A 14,878-nucleotide genomic window follows, 5' to 3' on the forward strand; every position below is an offset into this window, starting at 1 on the left:
TGGCAAGAGCTCTCCCAGAGATCTCCATCTTAACACTAAGACAGAGCTCCACCCAATGGCCAGCAAGCTCCAGTGCTGGAGACCCCATGCCAAACAACTAGCAATACAGGAATACAACACCACCCATTAGCAGAGAGGCTGCCTAACGTCATACTAAGTTCACAGACACCCGAAAACACACCACCAGATGCAGCCCTGCCCACCAGAAGGACAAGATCCACCCCACCCACCAGAACACAGGCACCAGTCGACCTCACCAGGAAGCCTACACAAGCCACTGAACCAACCTCACACACTGCGGGAAGACACCAAAAATAACAGGAACTATGAACCTGCAGCCTGCGAAAAGGAGACCCCAAACACAGTAAGTTAAACATAATGAGAAGACAGAGAAATATGCAGCAGATGAAGGAGCAAGGTAAAAACCCACCAGACCAAACAAATGAAGAGGAAATAGGGAGTCTACCTGAAAAAGAATTCAGAGTAATGATAGTAAAGGTGATCCAAAATCTAGGAAACAGAATGGAGAAAATACAAGAAATGTTTAACAAGTACCTAGAAGAAATAAAGAGCAAACAAACGATGATAAATAACACAATAAATGAAATTAAAACCACTCTAGAAGGAATCAATAGCAGAATCACTGAGGCAAAAGAACGGGTAAGTGATCTGGAAGATAGAATAATGGAAATAACTGCTGCAGAGCAGAATAAAGAAAACAGAATGAAAAGAATTGAGGACAGTGTCAGACACCTCTGGGACAACATTAAAAGCACCAACATTTGAATTACAGGGGTCCCAGAAAAAGAAGAGAAAAAGAAAGGGTCTGAGAAAGTATTTGAAGAGATTATATTCGAAAACTTCCCTAATATGGGAAAGGAAATAATCAAGTCCAGGAAGCGCAGAGAGTCCCACACAGGATAAATCCAGGAGAAATATGCCAAGACACACATTAATCAAACTATCAAAAATTAAATACAAAGAAAAAATATTAAAAGCAGCAAGGGAAAAGCAACAAATAACACACAAGGGAATCCCCATAAGGTTAACAGCTGCTCTTTCAGCAGAAACTCTGCAAGCCAGAAGGGAGTGTCATGATATACTTAAAGTGATGAAAGGGAAAAACCTACAACCAAGATTACCCTACCCAGCAAGGATCTCATTCAGATTCGATGGAAAAATTAAAACCTTTACAGACAAGCAAAAGCTAACAGAATTCAACACCACCAAACCAGCTTTACAACAAATGCTAAAGGAATTTCTCTAGGCAGGAAACAAAAGAGAAGGAAAAGACCTACAATAACAAACACAAAACAATTAAGAAAATGGTAAAAGGAACATACATATCGATAATTACCTTAAATGTAAATGGATTAAATGCTCCCACCAAAAGACACAGACTGGCTGAATGGATACAAAAACAAGACCCATATATATGCTGTCTACAAGAGACCCACTTCAGACCTAGGGACACATACAAACTGAAAGTGAGGGGACGGAAAAAGATATTCCATGCAAATGGAAATCAAAAGAAAGCTGGAGTAGCAATACTCGTATCAGACAAAATGGACTTTAAAATAAAGACTATTACAAGAGACAAAGAAGGACACTACATAATGATCAAGGGATCAATCCAAGAAGAAGGTATAACAATTGTAAATATTTATGCACCCAACATAGGAGCACCTCAATACATAAGGCAAATGCTAACAGCCATAAAGGGGGAAGGGAAATCGACAGTAACACAATCATAGTAGGGGACTTTAACACCCTACTTTCACCAATGAACAGATCATCCAAAATGAAAATATATAAGGAAACACAAGCTTTAAATGACACATTAGACCAGATGGAATTAATTGATATTTATAGGACATTCCATCCAAAAACAACAGAATACACTTTCTTCTCATGTGCACACAGAACATTCTCCAGGATAGATAATATCTTGGGACGCAAATTAAGCCTCAGTAAATTTAAGAAAACTGAAATCGCATCAAGTATCTTTTCCGACCACAACATTATGAGACTAAATATCAATTACAGGAAAAAAACTGTAAAAAATACAAACACATGGAGGCTAAACAATACGCTATTAAATAACCAAGAGATGAGTGAAGAAATAAAAGAGGAAATTAAAAAATACCTAGAAATCAATGACAATGAAAACACGATGACCCAAAACCTATGGGATGCAGCAAAAGCAGTTCTAAGAGGGAAGTTTATAGCAATACGATCCTATCTCAGGAAACAAGGAACATCTCAAATAAACAACCTAACCTTACACCTAAAGCAATCAGAGAAAGAAGAACAAAAACACCCCAAAGTTAGCAGAAGGAAAGACATTATAAAGATTAGATTAGAAATAAATGAAGAAGAAATGAAGGAAACAATAGCAAACATCAATAAAACTAAAAGCTGGTTCCTTGAGAAGATAAACAAAATTTATAAAACTTTACCTAGTCTCATCAAGAAAAAAAGGGAGGGCTTCCCTGGTGGCGCAGTGGTTGAGAATCTGCCTGCCAATGCAGGGGACACAGGTTCGAGCCCTGGTCTGGGAGGATCCCACATGCCGCGGAGCAACTAGGTCCGTGAGCCACAATTACTGAGCCTGTGCATCTGGAGCCTGTGCTCCGCAACAAGAGAGGCCGAGATAGTGAGAGGCCCGCGCACCGCGATGAAGAGTGGCCCCCACTCGCCACAACTAAAGAAAGCCCTCGCACAGAAACGAAGACTCAACACAGCCAAAAATAAATAAATAAATAAATAATAAAATTTTTTAAAAAAATGGGTTGCACCTTTTAAAAAAAAAAAGAAAAAAGAAAAAAAGGGAGAATACTCAAATCAACAGAATTAGAAATGAAAAAGGAGAAGCAACAACTGACACTGCAGAAGTACAAAGGATCATGAGAGATTACTACAAGCAACTATATGCCAATAAAATGGACAACCTGGAAGAAATGGACAGATTCTTAGAAAAGTACAACCTTCCAAGACTGAGCCAGGAAGAAATAGAAAATATGAACAGACCAATCACAAGCACTGAAATTGAAACTGTGATTAAAAATCTTCCAGCAAACAAAAGCCCAGGACCAGATGGCTTCACAGGCGAATTCTATCAAACATTTAGAGAAGAGTTAACACCTATCCTTCTCAAACTCTTCCAAAATATAGCAGAGGGAGGAACACTCCCAAACTCATTCTACGAGGCCACCATCACCCTGATATGAAAACCAGACAAAGATGTCACAAAAAAAGAAAACTACAGGCCAACGTCAATGATGAACATAGATGCAAAAATCCTCAACAAAATACTTGCAAACAGAATCCAACAGCACATTAAAAGGATCATACACCATGATCAAGTGGGGTTTATCCCAGGAATCCAAGGATTCTTCAATATATGCAAAGCAATCGACGTGATACACCATATTAACACACTGAAGGATAAAAACTATACAATAATCTCAATAAGCTTTTGACAAAATTCAATACCCATTTATGATAAAAACTCTCCAGAAAGTGGGCAGGGAGGGAACCTACCTCAACATAATAAAGGCCATATATGACAAACCCACAGCCAACATCATTCTCAATGGTGGAAAACTGAAACCATTTCCTCTAAGATTAGGAACAAGGCAAGGCTGCCCACTCTCACCACTTTTATTGAACATAGTTTTGGAATTTTTAGCCACGGCAATCAGAGAAGAAAAAGAAATAAAAGGAATCCAAATCGGAAAAGAAGACGTAAAACTGTCACTGTTTGCAGATGACATGATACTATACATAGAGAATCCTAAAGATGCTACCAGAAAGCTACTAGAGCTAATCAATGAATTTGGTAAAGAAGCAGGAGACAAAATTAATGTACAGAAATCTTTTGCATTCCTATACACTAATTATGAAATATCTGAAAGAAATTAAGGAAACACTCCCATTTACCACTGCAACAAAAAGAATAAAATACCTAGGAATAAACCTACCTAAGGAGACAAAAGACCTGTATGCAGAAAACCATAAAACAATGATGAAAGAAATTAAAGACGATACAAACAGATGGAGAGATGTACCATGTTCTTGGATGGGAAGAATAAACATTGTGAAAATGACTATACTACCAATGGCATTTTTCACAGAACTAGAACAAAAAGTTTTACAATTTGTATGGAAACACAAAAGACCCTGAATAACCAAAGCAATCTTGAGAAAGAAAAACAGACCTGGAGGAATCAAGCTCCCTGACTTCAGACTATACTACAAAGCTACAGTAATCAAGACAGTATGGTACTGGCACAAAAACAGAAATATAGATCAATGGAACAGGATAGAAGGCTCAGTGATAAACCCATACACATATGGTCACCTTATCTTTGATAAAGGAGGCAAGATTATACAATGGAGAAAAGACAGCCTCTTCAATAAGTGGTGCTGGGAAAACTGGACAGCTTCATGTAAAAGAATGAAACTAGAACACTTCCTAACACCATACACAAAAATAAACTCAAAATGGATTAAAGACCTAAATGTAAGGCCAGACACTATAAAACTCTTCGAGGAAAACATAAGCAGAACACTCTATGACATAAATCACAGCAAGATCCTTTTTGACCCACCTCCTAGAGAAATGGAAATAAAAACAAAAATAAACAAATTGGACCTAATGAAACTTAAAAGCTTTTGCACAGCAAAGGAAACCATAAAGAAGACGGAAAGATAACCCTCAGAATGGGAGAAAATATTTGCAAACGAAGCACCTGACAAAGGATTAATCTCCAAAATATACAAGTAGCTCACACAGCTCAATATCAAAAAAACAAACAACCCAATCCAAAAATGGGTGTAAAACCTAAATAGACATTTCTCCAAAGAAAATATACAGATTGCCAACAAACACATGAAAAGATGCTCAACATCACTAATCATTAGCGAAATGCAAATCAAAACCACAATGAGGTTTCACCTCACACCAGTCAGAATGGCCATCATCAAAAAAATCTACAAACAATAAATGCTGGAGAGGGTGTGGAGAAAAGGCAAACTTCTTGCACGGTTGGTGGGAATGTAAATTGATACAGCCACTATGGAGAACAGTATGGAGGTTCCTTAAAAAACTAAAAATAGAACTACCATATGACCCAGCAATCCCACTACTGGGCATATACCCTGAGAAAACCATAATTTAAAAAGAGACATGTACCGCAATGTTCATTGCAGCACTATTTACATTAGCCAGGACATGGAAGCAACCTAAGTGTCCATCGACAGAAGAATGGATAAAGAAGATGTGGCACATATATACAATGGAATATTACTCAGCCATAAAAAGAAACGAAATTGAGTTATTTGTAGTGAGGTGGATGGACCTAGAGTCTGTCATTCAGAATGAAGTAAAGTCAGAAAGAGAAAAACAAATACTGTATGCTAACACATATATATGGAATCTAAAAAAAATGATTCTGATGAACCCAGGGGCAGGACAGGAATAAACATGCAGATGTAGAGAATGGACTTCAGGACACGGGGGATGGCGGGGACAGGGTAAGCTGGGACGAAGAGGGAGAGTGGCATGGACATATATACACTACCAAATGATGTAAAATAGATAGCTAGTGCGAAGCAGCTGCATCGCACAGGGAGATCAGCTCAGTGCTTTGTGATCACCTAGAGGGGTGGGATGGGGAGGGTGTGAGGGAGGCACAAGAGGGAGGGGATATGGGGATATATGTATACATATAGCTGATTCACTTTGTTATACAGCAGAAACTAACAGAACATTGTAAAGCAATTATACTCCAGTAGAGATGTTAAAAAAATAAAAAACACGGAGTAAGGGAGGGAAGATGGGGAGAAATAATATACAATCTAGAATCTCCCATGGCACTACATTATCCAGAAGGCACCCTGAAACTCTCAGAATGTTATTTTTCACAAAATACCATTTTCCCCCCTCACTGTGGAAAGCATAAGCAATGACATGTAACCAAAAAATTTTATATATACTAAATGAGAAACATACATAGACATATATATATATATATATATATATATATATATACACACACACACACACACATATTATTACTAATACATGTAGTTTAGATTAAAAATCTGTAAAAATATTTTAAGAGCGTTCATGCCAGTTCATACAAAAATCACAGTGAAATAATATACTAAGCTTCTACCTTGATTATCTACACATGGGATTCTTAATAAAATAGGCATAGCACATATGTATTATCCATAGCTGTTTTTTAAAAACTGCTATACTATTAATATACACACATAGGCAACTGACATAATGCTTAGAATACTTTAGTCCTAATTCTGTCACCAACTAGGTCTGTGATTTGGGCAAGCCATTAACACTTCTAGGTCTCATTTTCTTCATCTGAAAAATGAAGCATTATACTAAATAATGTAAGTTCCCTACTAGCTCCAGTATTTTGTAAGCTGTGAAATGATTCCTTTTCAAGGAGAGAGTCAGAGAGAGAGCCTTACAGCTCACTTGTTTATGCTTACTTAAAATATTATTTACTTACTATATACATATAGTATATATCTATATCTATCTATATTTACTATAGATATGTTTGTATATGCCCTCATCTCATAGATAACATTTAACACAGCTTAGATGTATTACAGTCTGACCTTAGTCTTACTTAGTCTTACTATCAGTTCCAAGTGATTTTTGTTGTAGAATTTTTGCATTTTAATATGCTAGTTCAAAATGCACTCTTGATATATAAAGATACTTTTAAAAGAGGAGTAACCATTTATGGTAAACATATATTTTAGTGACTCATGTAATGATTCACATCCTTTCCTTGTTGGTATTTCTAGGAGCTCCATTCATAGATCTAGTCTCTTCACACTGGCCTATCCCATTCACAGCCATAGTTTAAAACTATCACAAAAATGCTGGTCTTCCACATCTGTATTTTAGCCCAGATCTACCTCCTGAAGTCTCTATTTATGTATTCATCTTTCATTTACATATTACCATCTGTTGCCATTATTTGAAATCCAACACACTGAACGAAGAACTCATCTCCCACTCCTCTGCCAAATCTGCTCTTCTTCCTCTATTCACTGCCTCAGTGAATAAGAATGAAGTCCACTCAGGTGCTCAAGCCAGAAATCTGAAGCCAACTTTGACTTGTCCCCTCTCACTCTTCACATTCAATTAGTTCTGAAATCTTATTGAACTGAGGCATCACTCTTTTATATCTCTTCAATACTCTTTATTCCCACTGCCATTATTGGTAATATCCTAATTTCTTGCTGGATCCTGACAATAGCTTTTTTAAAAATCAATTTAAAAATAACAAATGTTGGCAAGGATGTGGAGAAAAGGGAACCCTAGTATACTGTTTGTGGGAATGTAAATTGGTGCAGCCACTATGGAACAGTATGGAGGTTTCTCAAAAAATTAAAAACAGAGCTACCATATGATCCTGCAATTCCACTTCTAGGTATTTATCTGAAGGAAATGAAAACACTAACTAGGAAAGATATCCACACCCCCACGTTCACTGCAGTATTATTTTTAACAGCCAAGACATGGAAGTAACTTAAGTGTTGATGGATGAATGGATAAAGAAAGCATGGTATGTACATTCAATGGAATATTATTGTCATTAAAAAGAAGGAAATCTGTCATTTGCCACACAACACGTATATACCTTGAGGGCATCATGCTAAGTGAAATAAGTTAGAGAAAGACAAATACTGTATGATCTCACTTATATGTAGAATCTAAACAAACAAACATACACTGAACTCATAGATACAGGGAACAGATTGGTGATTACCAGAGGTGAGGGTTGAGGGGTAAGTGAAATGGGTGAAGGTACTCCAAAGGTACAAACTTCCAGTTATAAGATAAATAAGTACTGAGGATGTAGGTACAGCATGGTGGCTATAGCTAACAATAATGCACTATATATCTGAAAGTTGCTAAGAGAGTAGACCTTAAAAGTTTTCATCACAAAGAAAAAAAAATTTGTAACTATGTGTGATGATGGATGTTAAATAGACTTATTGATCATTTCACAATATATACATATATTGAATCATTATAGTGTACACCTGAAACTAATATAATGTATGTGTCAATTATATCAATAAAAATTTTAAGTCAATTTTATTGAGGTATTATTTACACGCAATAAAACCTATATATTTTAATTATACAGTTCAATGAGTTTTGACAAATGTAAACACCCATGTAACCACTATCCCAATCAAGATATAGAACATTTGTATCAACCCAGAGAGTTCCCAGGGCCCATCTACAATCAATTCTAGTGCTTGCACCCACACCTCACCCCAGACAAACAATGATCTAATTTCCATCACCACAGATTCATTTCGCCTGTTCCAGAGAATCACATAAATGTAACCACATAATATGTACTTTTTTGTGCCTGGCTTCTTTTGTTCAGTATTACTGTCTGTGAACTTCATCCATGTTGCATATATCAGCAGTTTGTTTATCTTTCATTGTTATGCAGTATTCTAGTGCTCATCCACTGTAAGTTTGTTTATCCACTGTAATTGCTTCTTATCTGCTCTACCTGCTACCAGACACACAGACTTTGATCCATTTTCATACTGCTTCTAGAGTCATCTTTCTAAAACGCAAATCTGGTTATGTTATTCATTTCTTTCAATGGCTCCTCACTGCCTGCAGAATAAAGGACAAACTCCTAATCAAGACATTCATGAACCTCCCATGCCCTAGTCCCTGATGCCCTCTCAAAACCCATATAAACATGCAATCTGAATACATTCAAACTGAGGGGAAAAAAAAGAATGTTTCAAGTAATTTCTGGAATGAAATTTAGGCCTAGAGGCTCCAGATGACTTCAAATTAACCCCATACATTTTGGAACTGACACAAATACTGAACAGTAAATACCGAACTGTACTTCACAGGTATCATGTGGTCAGTTTCTAACATAGCACCTTGCCTTCATGTAATATTTCACCTAAAATATCATAGCTATGACATAAAGGCATAATCTTTTATGCATAAGCTATAACCACATTAAAGATGAAATTTTATATCATGCTTTTGTACTTATTTCAAGAGCATTTTCCATAAAACTACTACTTTTAATAGCTAGAAAATATTCTAAAAAAGATGCATTCATCTAAAAAGTACAACACACAAACTTTTTTCCTATAGCTGGGAATTTAGGTTGCCTCTAAATTTTTGTGTTAAATTTAAGTAATACGATAATAAACACTTTCATGTACAAAGTGTATTTTACATTTCAGATAATTTCTTTGGCACAGAATCCCACAAAGGGAATTACCTGCATTCAGAAAGTATGAATAATTTATTACTTTAATATATTTATTAAAACATTATCAAATAATATATGAAAATAATTTTAATACATTGGCTACCCTCACCCCACCCCAGCCTTGTTTCTCAGGGATAATCTCATTTATTATTCACTTGCTTTAGTTCTTATACTACTCTTTCCCTATTTATCAACTACAGATATTATTTTTTGACTTTTTATCATGATAAATGAGAACTTAGCTCAATTACACTACTTCTTACCTCCTCTGTTAAATCTGCTGAAGGTTAACTTTGTAATGTCAAATAATACACTTAAGTATACTTCTTCTCTCTCAGCTTTTAATAGTATGTCTTTATATTAGTATCTTTAGTCTTTTCCAACTTCTAATAGCTATGCATTTACTTTTACATTGTTACAGGTAACAATATTTACAATTTATTTTGAAACCATAATAAAGTTGTTCATGCTAACGGTTTTTGAAACTTGAAAATTAAATGAATATTTACATTATGATTATATAAATATTGTTAACTGAAGTAGTAAGTTATCATTATGCTTCCTTCTACCGGATACCAATACTATATCCCCTAGGCCACTCAAAGGAAAATATTCTTACATCATGGTCAATGGATTATCTTACAACTCTGATTCTAGCCATTATAAAATAGTAACAACGTGTCACGTAAAGTATTAAAATTTATAACTTCCTCAAACCATGCCAAGTTCTAACTTGCCAATACTACCAAAGTCCAATGCCAGGTTTCCAAATTTAAGACTATTATTTTGCATATGAGTCCAAAATTTTTTATCATCTGTAAAGGGTGCAGACTAAGTCAGAAAGTATCCCCACCTGCCAGAGCATCCCGATAAAGCTGCACAAAATGGTTAAAGATATCCTTCGGCAAGCACTTTTCATCTGGTAGACATTGTAGAAGAATGACTATCTCAGACTGACCCACTGCATGCATTCCCTTGGTTGTGAAACACCAGCACTTCCTGTTCACATCTATAGATGAAATAAAAAGAAATGAAGACATTCTTTTCAATCCTTACCCTTAAGAAATGCACAGAAATCTTTGTTATAATACACCAAAGAATAAAATAGATCACATTGAGTCTGTATAATTCAGCTGTGAACTGTCACTGCACTGAGCCAAAGGACTATTGCAGAAAATAAAGCATACCAATGCCTCTTGCTCTAAGCAAACACTTACAAAAACAACTGGAAGGGAAGTAAAAGAAGTAATAGTGAAAGAAAGTACACTAAAAACTTTTAACTTCTATTATAAAAAGGTGTAAGTATTAAAAGAAACAACATTCCATTAACGATAAAATAAATAAACCAAACTATGCATCCTTAGCTATAATGATTAAAGGATATATTCCCCCACCTATGTGTGTGTGTGTGTGTGTGTGCATAATTAAATCACTTTACTAAGGGAAATAATTAAAACTAGAAACAAGAAAAACAATAAAAGCAATTATTATAGCCTTGGATTCAGGCTATGTCCTAAAGAAAATATATTTTGATGTATACTTATTAAATTTAATCTGTGACTAAAAGAGTCTAGCTATTTAAATTATAGTCTTCCTGGGAGAAAATTCTAGATAATCAGCAACAGGACTTTACTTGACTTCATCCTGTAAAAAGCAGTGAAACAGATGGCTTTTCTGGACCAATTACTTCTACTTCTTCACTTTAAGGCTATGTAGAGTCACAACAGCACAAGCTATACGTAGTTCAAAAATAATGTTCAATCCTTGATATTTTTATTATTTGTATGCCAACACAACAAGATCCCCAATGGAACTGAAAAAGGGTTCAAATAAAATTATGGATATCACGATGTAAATCAACACTAATAAAAGATCCCTTTCTTTCATTCTGTGAATTGTTTCTTTATATACCTAAACAAGAGGTGCCCAATCCAACTATATTAAGATGGTGCACACTTAAGGAACTCTAGGTTAGCTATTTTCTAAGTATAACTTATAAACTAGAAACGGTAAATTGAAATTTCCAGCAAATTATTTTAGAATTTGATACTAGAAGGAAAGGTGGCAAGCATTAGCAGCTGGCCAAACATACAAGGGTGTGATTAGCAAACAAACCAGAAACCTGCATTGCATTTATACAGAGCCTCTAAAGAATTTAGTATATCGGTGTTTCTGGTTTCCAAGGACACCTTAAAAGAAATACACAGTGGGAACTGGAGGACTGTTCCCCAATGCTTCCTTCCTCTCTCCAAAACTCTGCCTATTAACATTCATCCAGGATAAATGCATTCTCTATTTTCCAATACCATACTGGATTCAAGATTCGAGGTTACTATCCTCTCTCTTATTCTGATACCTAAGAAGCTAGCACCAAGAACTGAGAAGTTTCTTCTGAATCCTAAATTGTGATGTACTTACTGAAGTTTTACTGTGTGTTAGTTAACACTTCTCCCAAATAAGGTTTTGCACCATGATTAAGGTTTCTGGGATTTAAACCTAGCATGTAAATTGACCCCCCTGGATAATTTATCCACCTCCAGTTATTCTGGTGGTGAGTTGTGACTTAGCATACCCATCTCAGGAAGAACTTAACTCAGATGAGTTCAAGTTTCGTTTGGCTTTCCTCCATGGAGAATTCACCTATCTCACCCCTTTGACTAAAAGCAAGAGTCTCAGTCAGTCCAACAGTTGCCCTTGGGGATATATAATTTTATACAAACCAACTTCTTCCGTACCCAGTTTTCATTAAGATGTGGCTCTACATAAAAATACTTGTGTGTAATCAATTTAATGACTCAGTATCTCATTTTAATTTAAAAAAACAAATCTCCAACTTACAATTTACAATTTTAACCATTGACAACAAATTTGCATTTAAAACAAATACAAGTGGGTCAGGGCCACCATCCTCCAATTGCTGCATTACTGAAATCTGTGATGGTTTCTCTTCCACAGCATAGTCTGTAAGGGGAGAAAACAATGTAAGCCATTGGTTAAAGAGACAAATCAAGACAGAAATCTGATGGAGGAATGGCCTTATTATTCACAGGAAAGAGATAAGCAATTGATTTATAGATAGGGTGAACACAGGTTTATATCTGCTATCCCAGTGGCATATTAATAGTGCCCCTTTCATTCTTAAAAGTGATCTAGTCCAGTTTGGATGAAAACATGGTTATCCTGTGTATAGACTTCTCCACGCAATGGTTTAGGCCACAGTCTAAAAACAACCAACCCTTTGATTTAACAAAAATCCTCCAACTATCATAATAAGAATTTCACATATTACATGTTCTAAGACCAACATTTAAAATAATCCGTGATATACAAGGAAGTGATAATACACTAGTTACCTCTAGAAAGGATGTCTAGGGGTTGAAGCAGAGGGGAATCCTACTTTTTACTCTATATGCTTTTGTACTGTTGAGATTTTTTACCATTAAAAAAAATCAAACTTTAAAAAATGCACCCAGACAATAAAAGTATCATAAGCGACTGGTTTTATGAAACAATTCCTCTAAGTATAAGTCAAGAAAGAGTTCAATACAAAATAACACCATTTCTCACTGACCAATAGAAACCAAAATGTATTTTGGAAATGTATACACTATCAATGAAAATATTTACTGAAAAGAGAAACACTAAGTGACTTTCAAAAAATTTTTTTAATTAAGTTTTTCCACTGGAATACAAAATAGCAAAATTCTGGTTAAGAGATAGTAATATGATTTAAGAAAGTGAATATACAATAGATAACTAGTTGCTGCTTCTTGGTAGGAGAGGTTTTGACAATTAGATTTAATGGATGTGACTTTTAATGAAAATGGAACCCTGAAATCTTATTTTAACAGCAGAGTAGGCCAATTTAATTTCTTACTAATTTAAGATTTATTAAAATAACCCAAATTTGAAACCTAAGTAGCAAATTTGCTTACAAAAGAATATTTTTAGAGGGTCCTAGTAAAGGAGCAAAGGCATTATACAATCAAAAGAATGCTTAACTTTATGTGAAAGTTCATTGTTGAACTGAGACACAAGCTGCATTTGATAGTATGATACATTCAGCCAACACTACTGAGAGCCTAATAGGCCCAGCACCATGCTAGGAGCAGAAGACACAAACATGAATTCAGACTGAAGGAATTCATGGTCTATAGAGAATAAGGAATCAGACCTATAAAATATCTAAATTACAATGAAAAATGTGTTAATATAGTAATAGTCTATAAGAATTTCTATTTGAACAGAAATGAGGATGTAAAACACTACTACAAAGACAGCTGAGGTAGGATTCAGAGAAGTTTTCCATTAATATTGATTTTGAAAGGTTGAGGAGTTATTCAAGGAGTCTAGCATATAGAAGGGTATTCTATTCTAGACAGAGGAAAGAAAGATAAAAAAAATATTAATTACATGCCTACTTTGTACCAATTTTCTTGCTATGTACTTTCAGGTATGAAATCTGATTTATTATTCATAATGACTCTTAATTAGCTATAGTTATCTAATTTTTTTAAAAAAATCTAGGAAAAAGATTCAGAGAGGATAAATGACTTGCCCACTGGATCATACAGCTGGAATGAACTGTTACCAGATTAAAGCTCAGGCTGGTCCAGGTATGAAGTCCATTCTCTTCCCACTATTCCACAGCATAAGAAAAAGCATGGAAGTGTGAAATGTGAATATTCAGAAAACAGTAAATAATCTGTAGCATGCCTGTAAAGTACTGGAGTGTTGGCTGGAAATAAAATTAGATAAGTTGAGATAAGGTTACAAGGAATACTGTATGCCAAGGTAAGTAATTTATATGGAAGGCACTGGGAACCCATTGAATTTTCTAAGCAAGAACAACATCCTACGTTTAAAAAGATAACTGGACCTAATCAACTTATTAGCTTTTGCACTGCAAAGGAAACCATAAACAAAACAAAAAAGAAAACCTACGGACTGGGAGAAAATATTTGCAAATGATGCGACCAACAAGGGCTTAATTTCCAAAATATACAAACAGCTCATAATAGCTCAATATCAAAAAAATAACCCAATCAAAAAATGGGCAGAAGACCTAAGGAGACATTTCTCCAAAGAAGACATACAGATGGCCAACAGGCACATGACAAGATGCTCAACATCACTAGTTATTAGAGAAATGCAAATCAAAACTACAATGAGGTACCACCTCACACCAGTCAGAATGGCCATCATTAAAAAGTCTACAAATAACAAATGCTGGAGAGGGTGTGGAAAAAAGGGAACCCTCCTACACTGTTGGTGGGAATGTAAACTGGTGAAGCCACTATGAAGAACAGTATGGAGGTTCCTCAAAAAACTAAAAAAAGAGTTGCCATATGATCCAGCAATCCCACTCCTGGGCATATACCCAGGCAAAACTATAATTTGAAAAGATACATGCACCCCTATGTTCATAGTAGCACTATTTACAATAGCCAAGACATGGAAACAACCTAAATGTCCATCGATAGACAAATGGATAAAGAAGATGTGGGGTGTGTGTGTGTGTGTGTGTGTATATATATATATATATATATATACACACACACACA

General features: G+C 35.4%; 1 protein-coding gene across 6 annotated transcripts in view; it reads right to left on the reverse strand.

Annotated features, from left to right (window-relative positions):
• The window catches only part of ZFYVE9 (zinc finger FYVE-type containing 9), a 188,347-nt gene that overhangs the window by 61,536 nt on the left and 111,933 nt on the right, over positions 1–14,878 (reverse strand). For all 6 annotated transcript variants that reach the window (XM_082370184.1, XM_082370183.1, XM_082370182.1 and 3 more), the window contains 2 exons: positions 12,153–12,275; positions 10,168–10,323 (listed from right to left, as the gene is read on the reverse strand). In XM_082370184.1, coding sequence (XP_082226310.1) covers positions 10,168–10,323; positions 12,153–12,275 — 279 coding nt within the window. The remainder of the gene's footprint in view (positions 1–10,167; positions 10,324–12,152; positions 12,276–14,878) is intronic.

Source organism: Balaenoptera borealis (assembly GCF_965194805.1).
Source record: "Balaenoptera borealis genome assembly, chromosome: 1".
Lineage (NCBI taxonomy): Eukaryota > Metazoa > Chordata > Mammalia > Artiodactyla > Balaenopteridae > Balaenoptera > Balaenoptera borealis.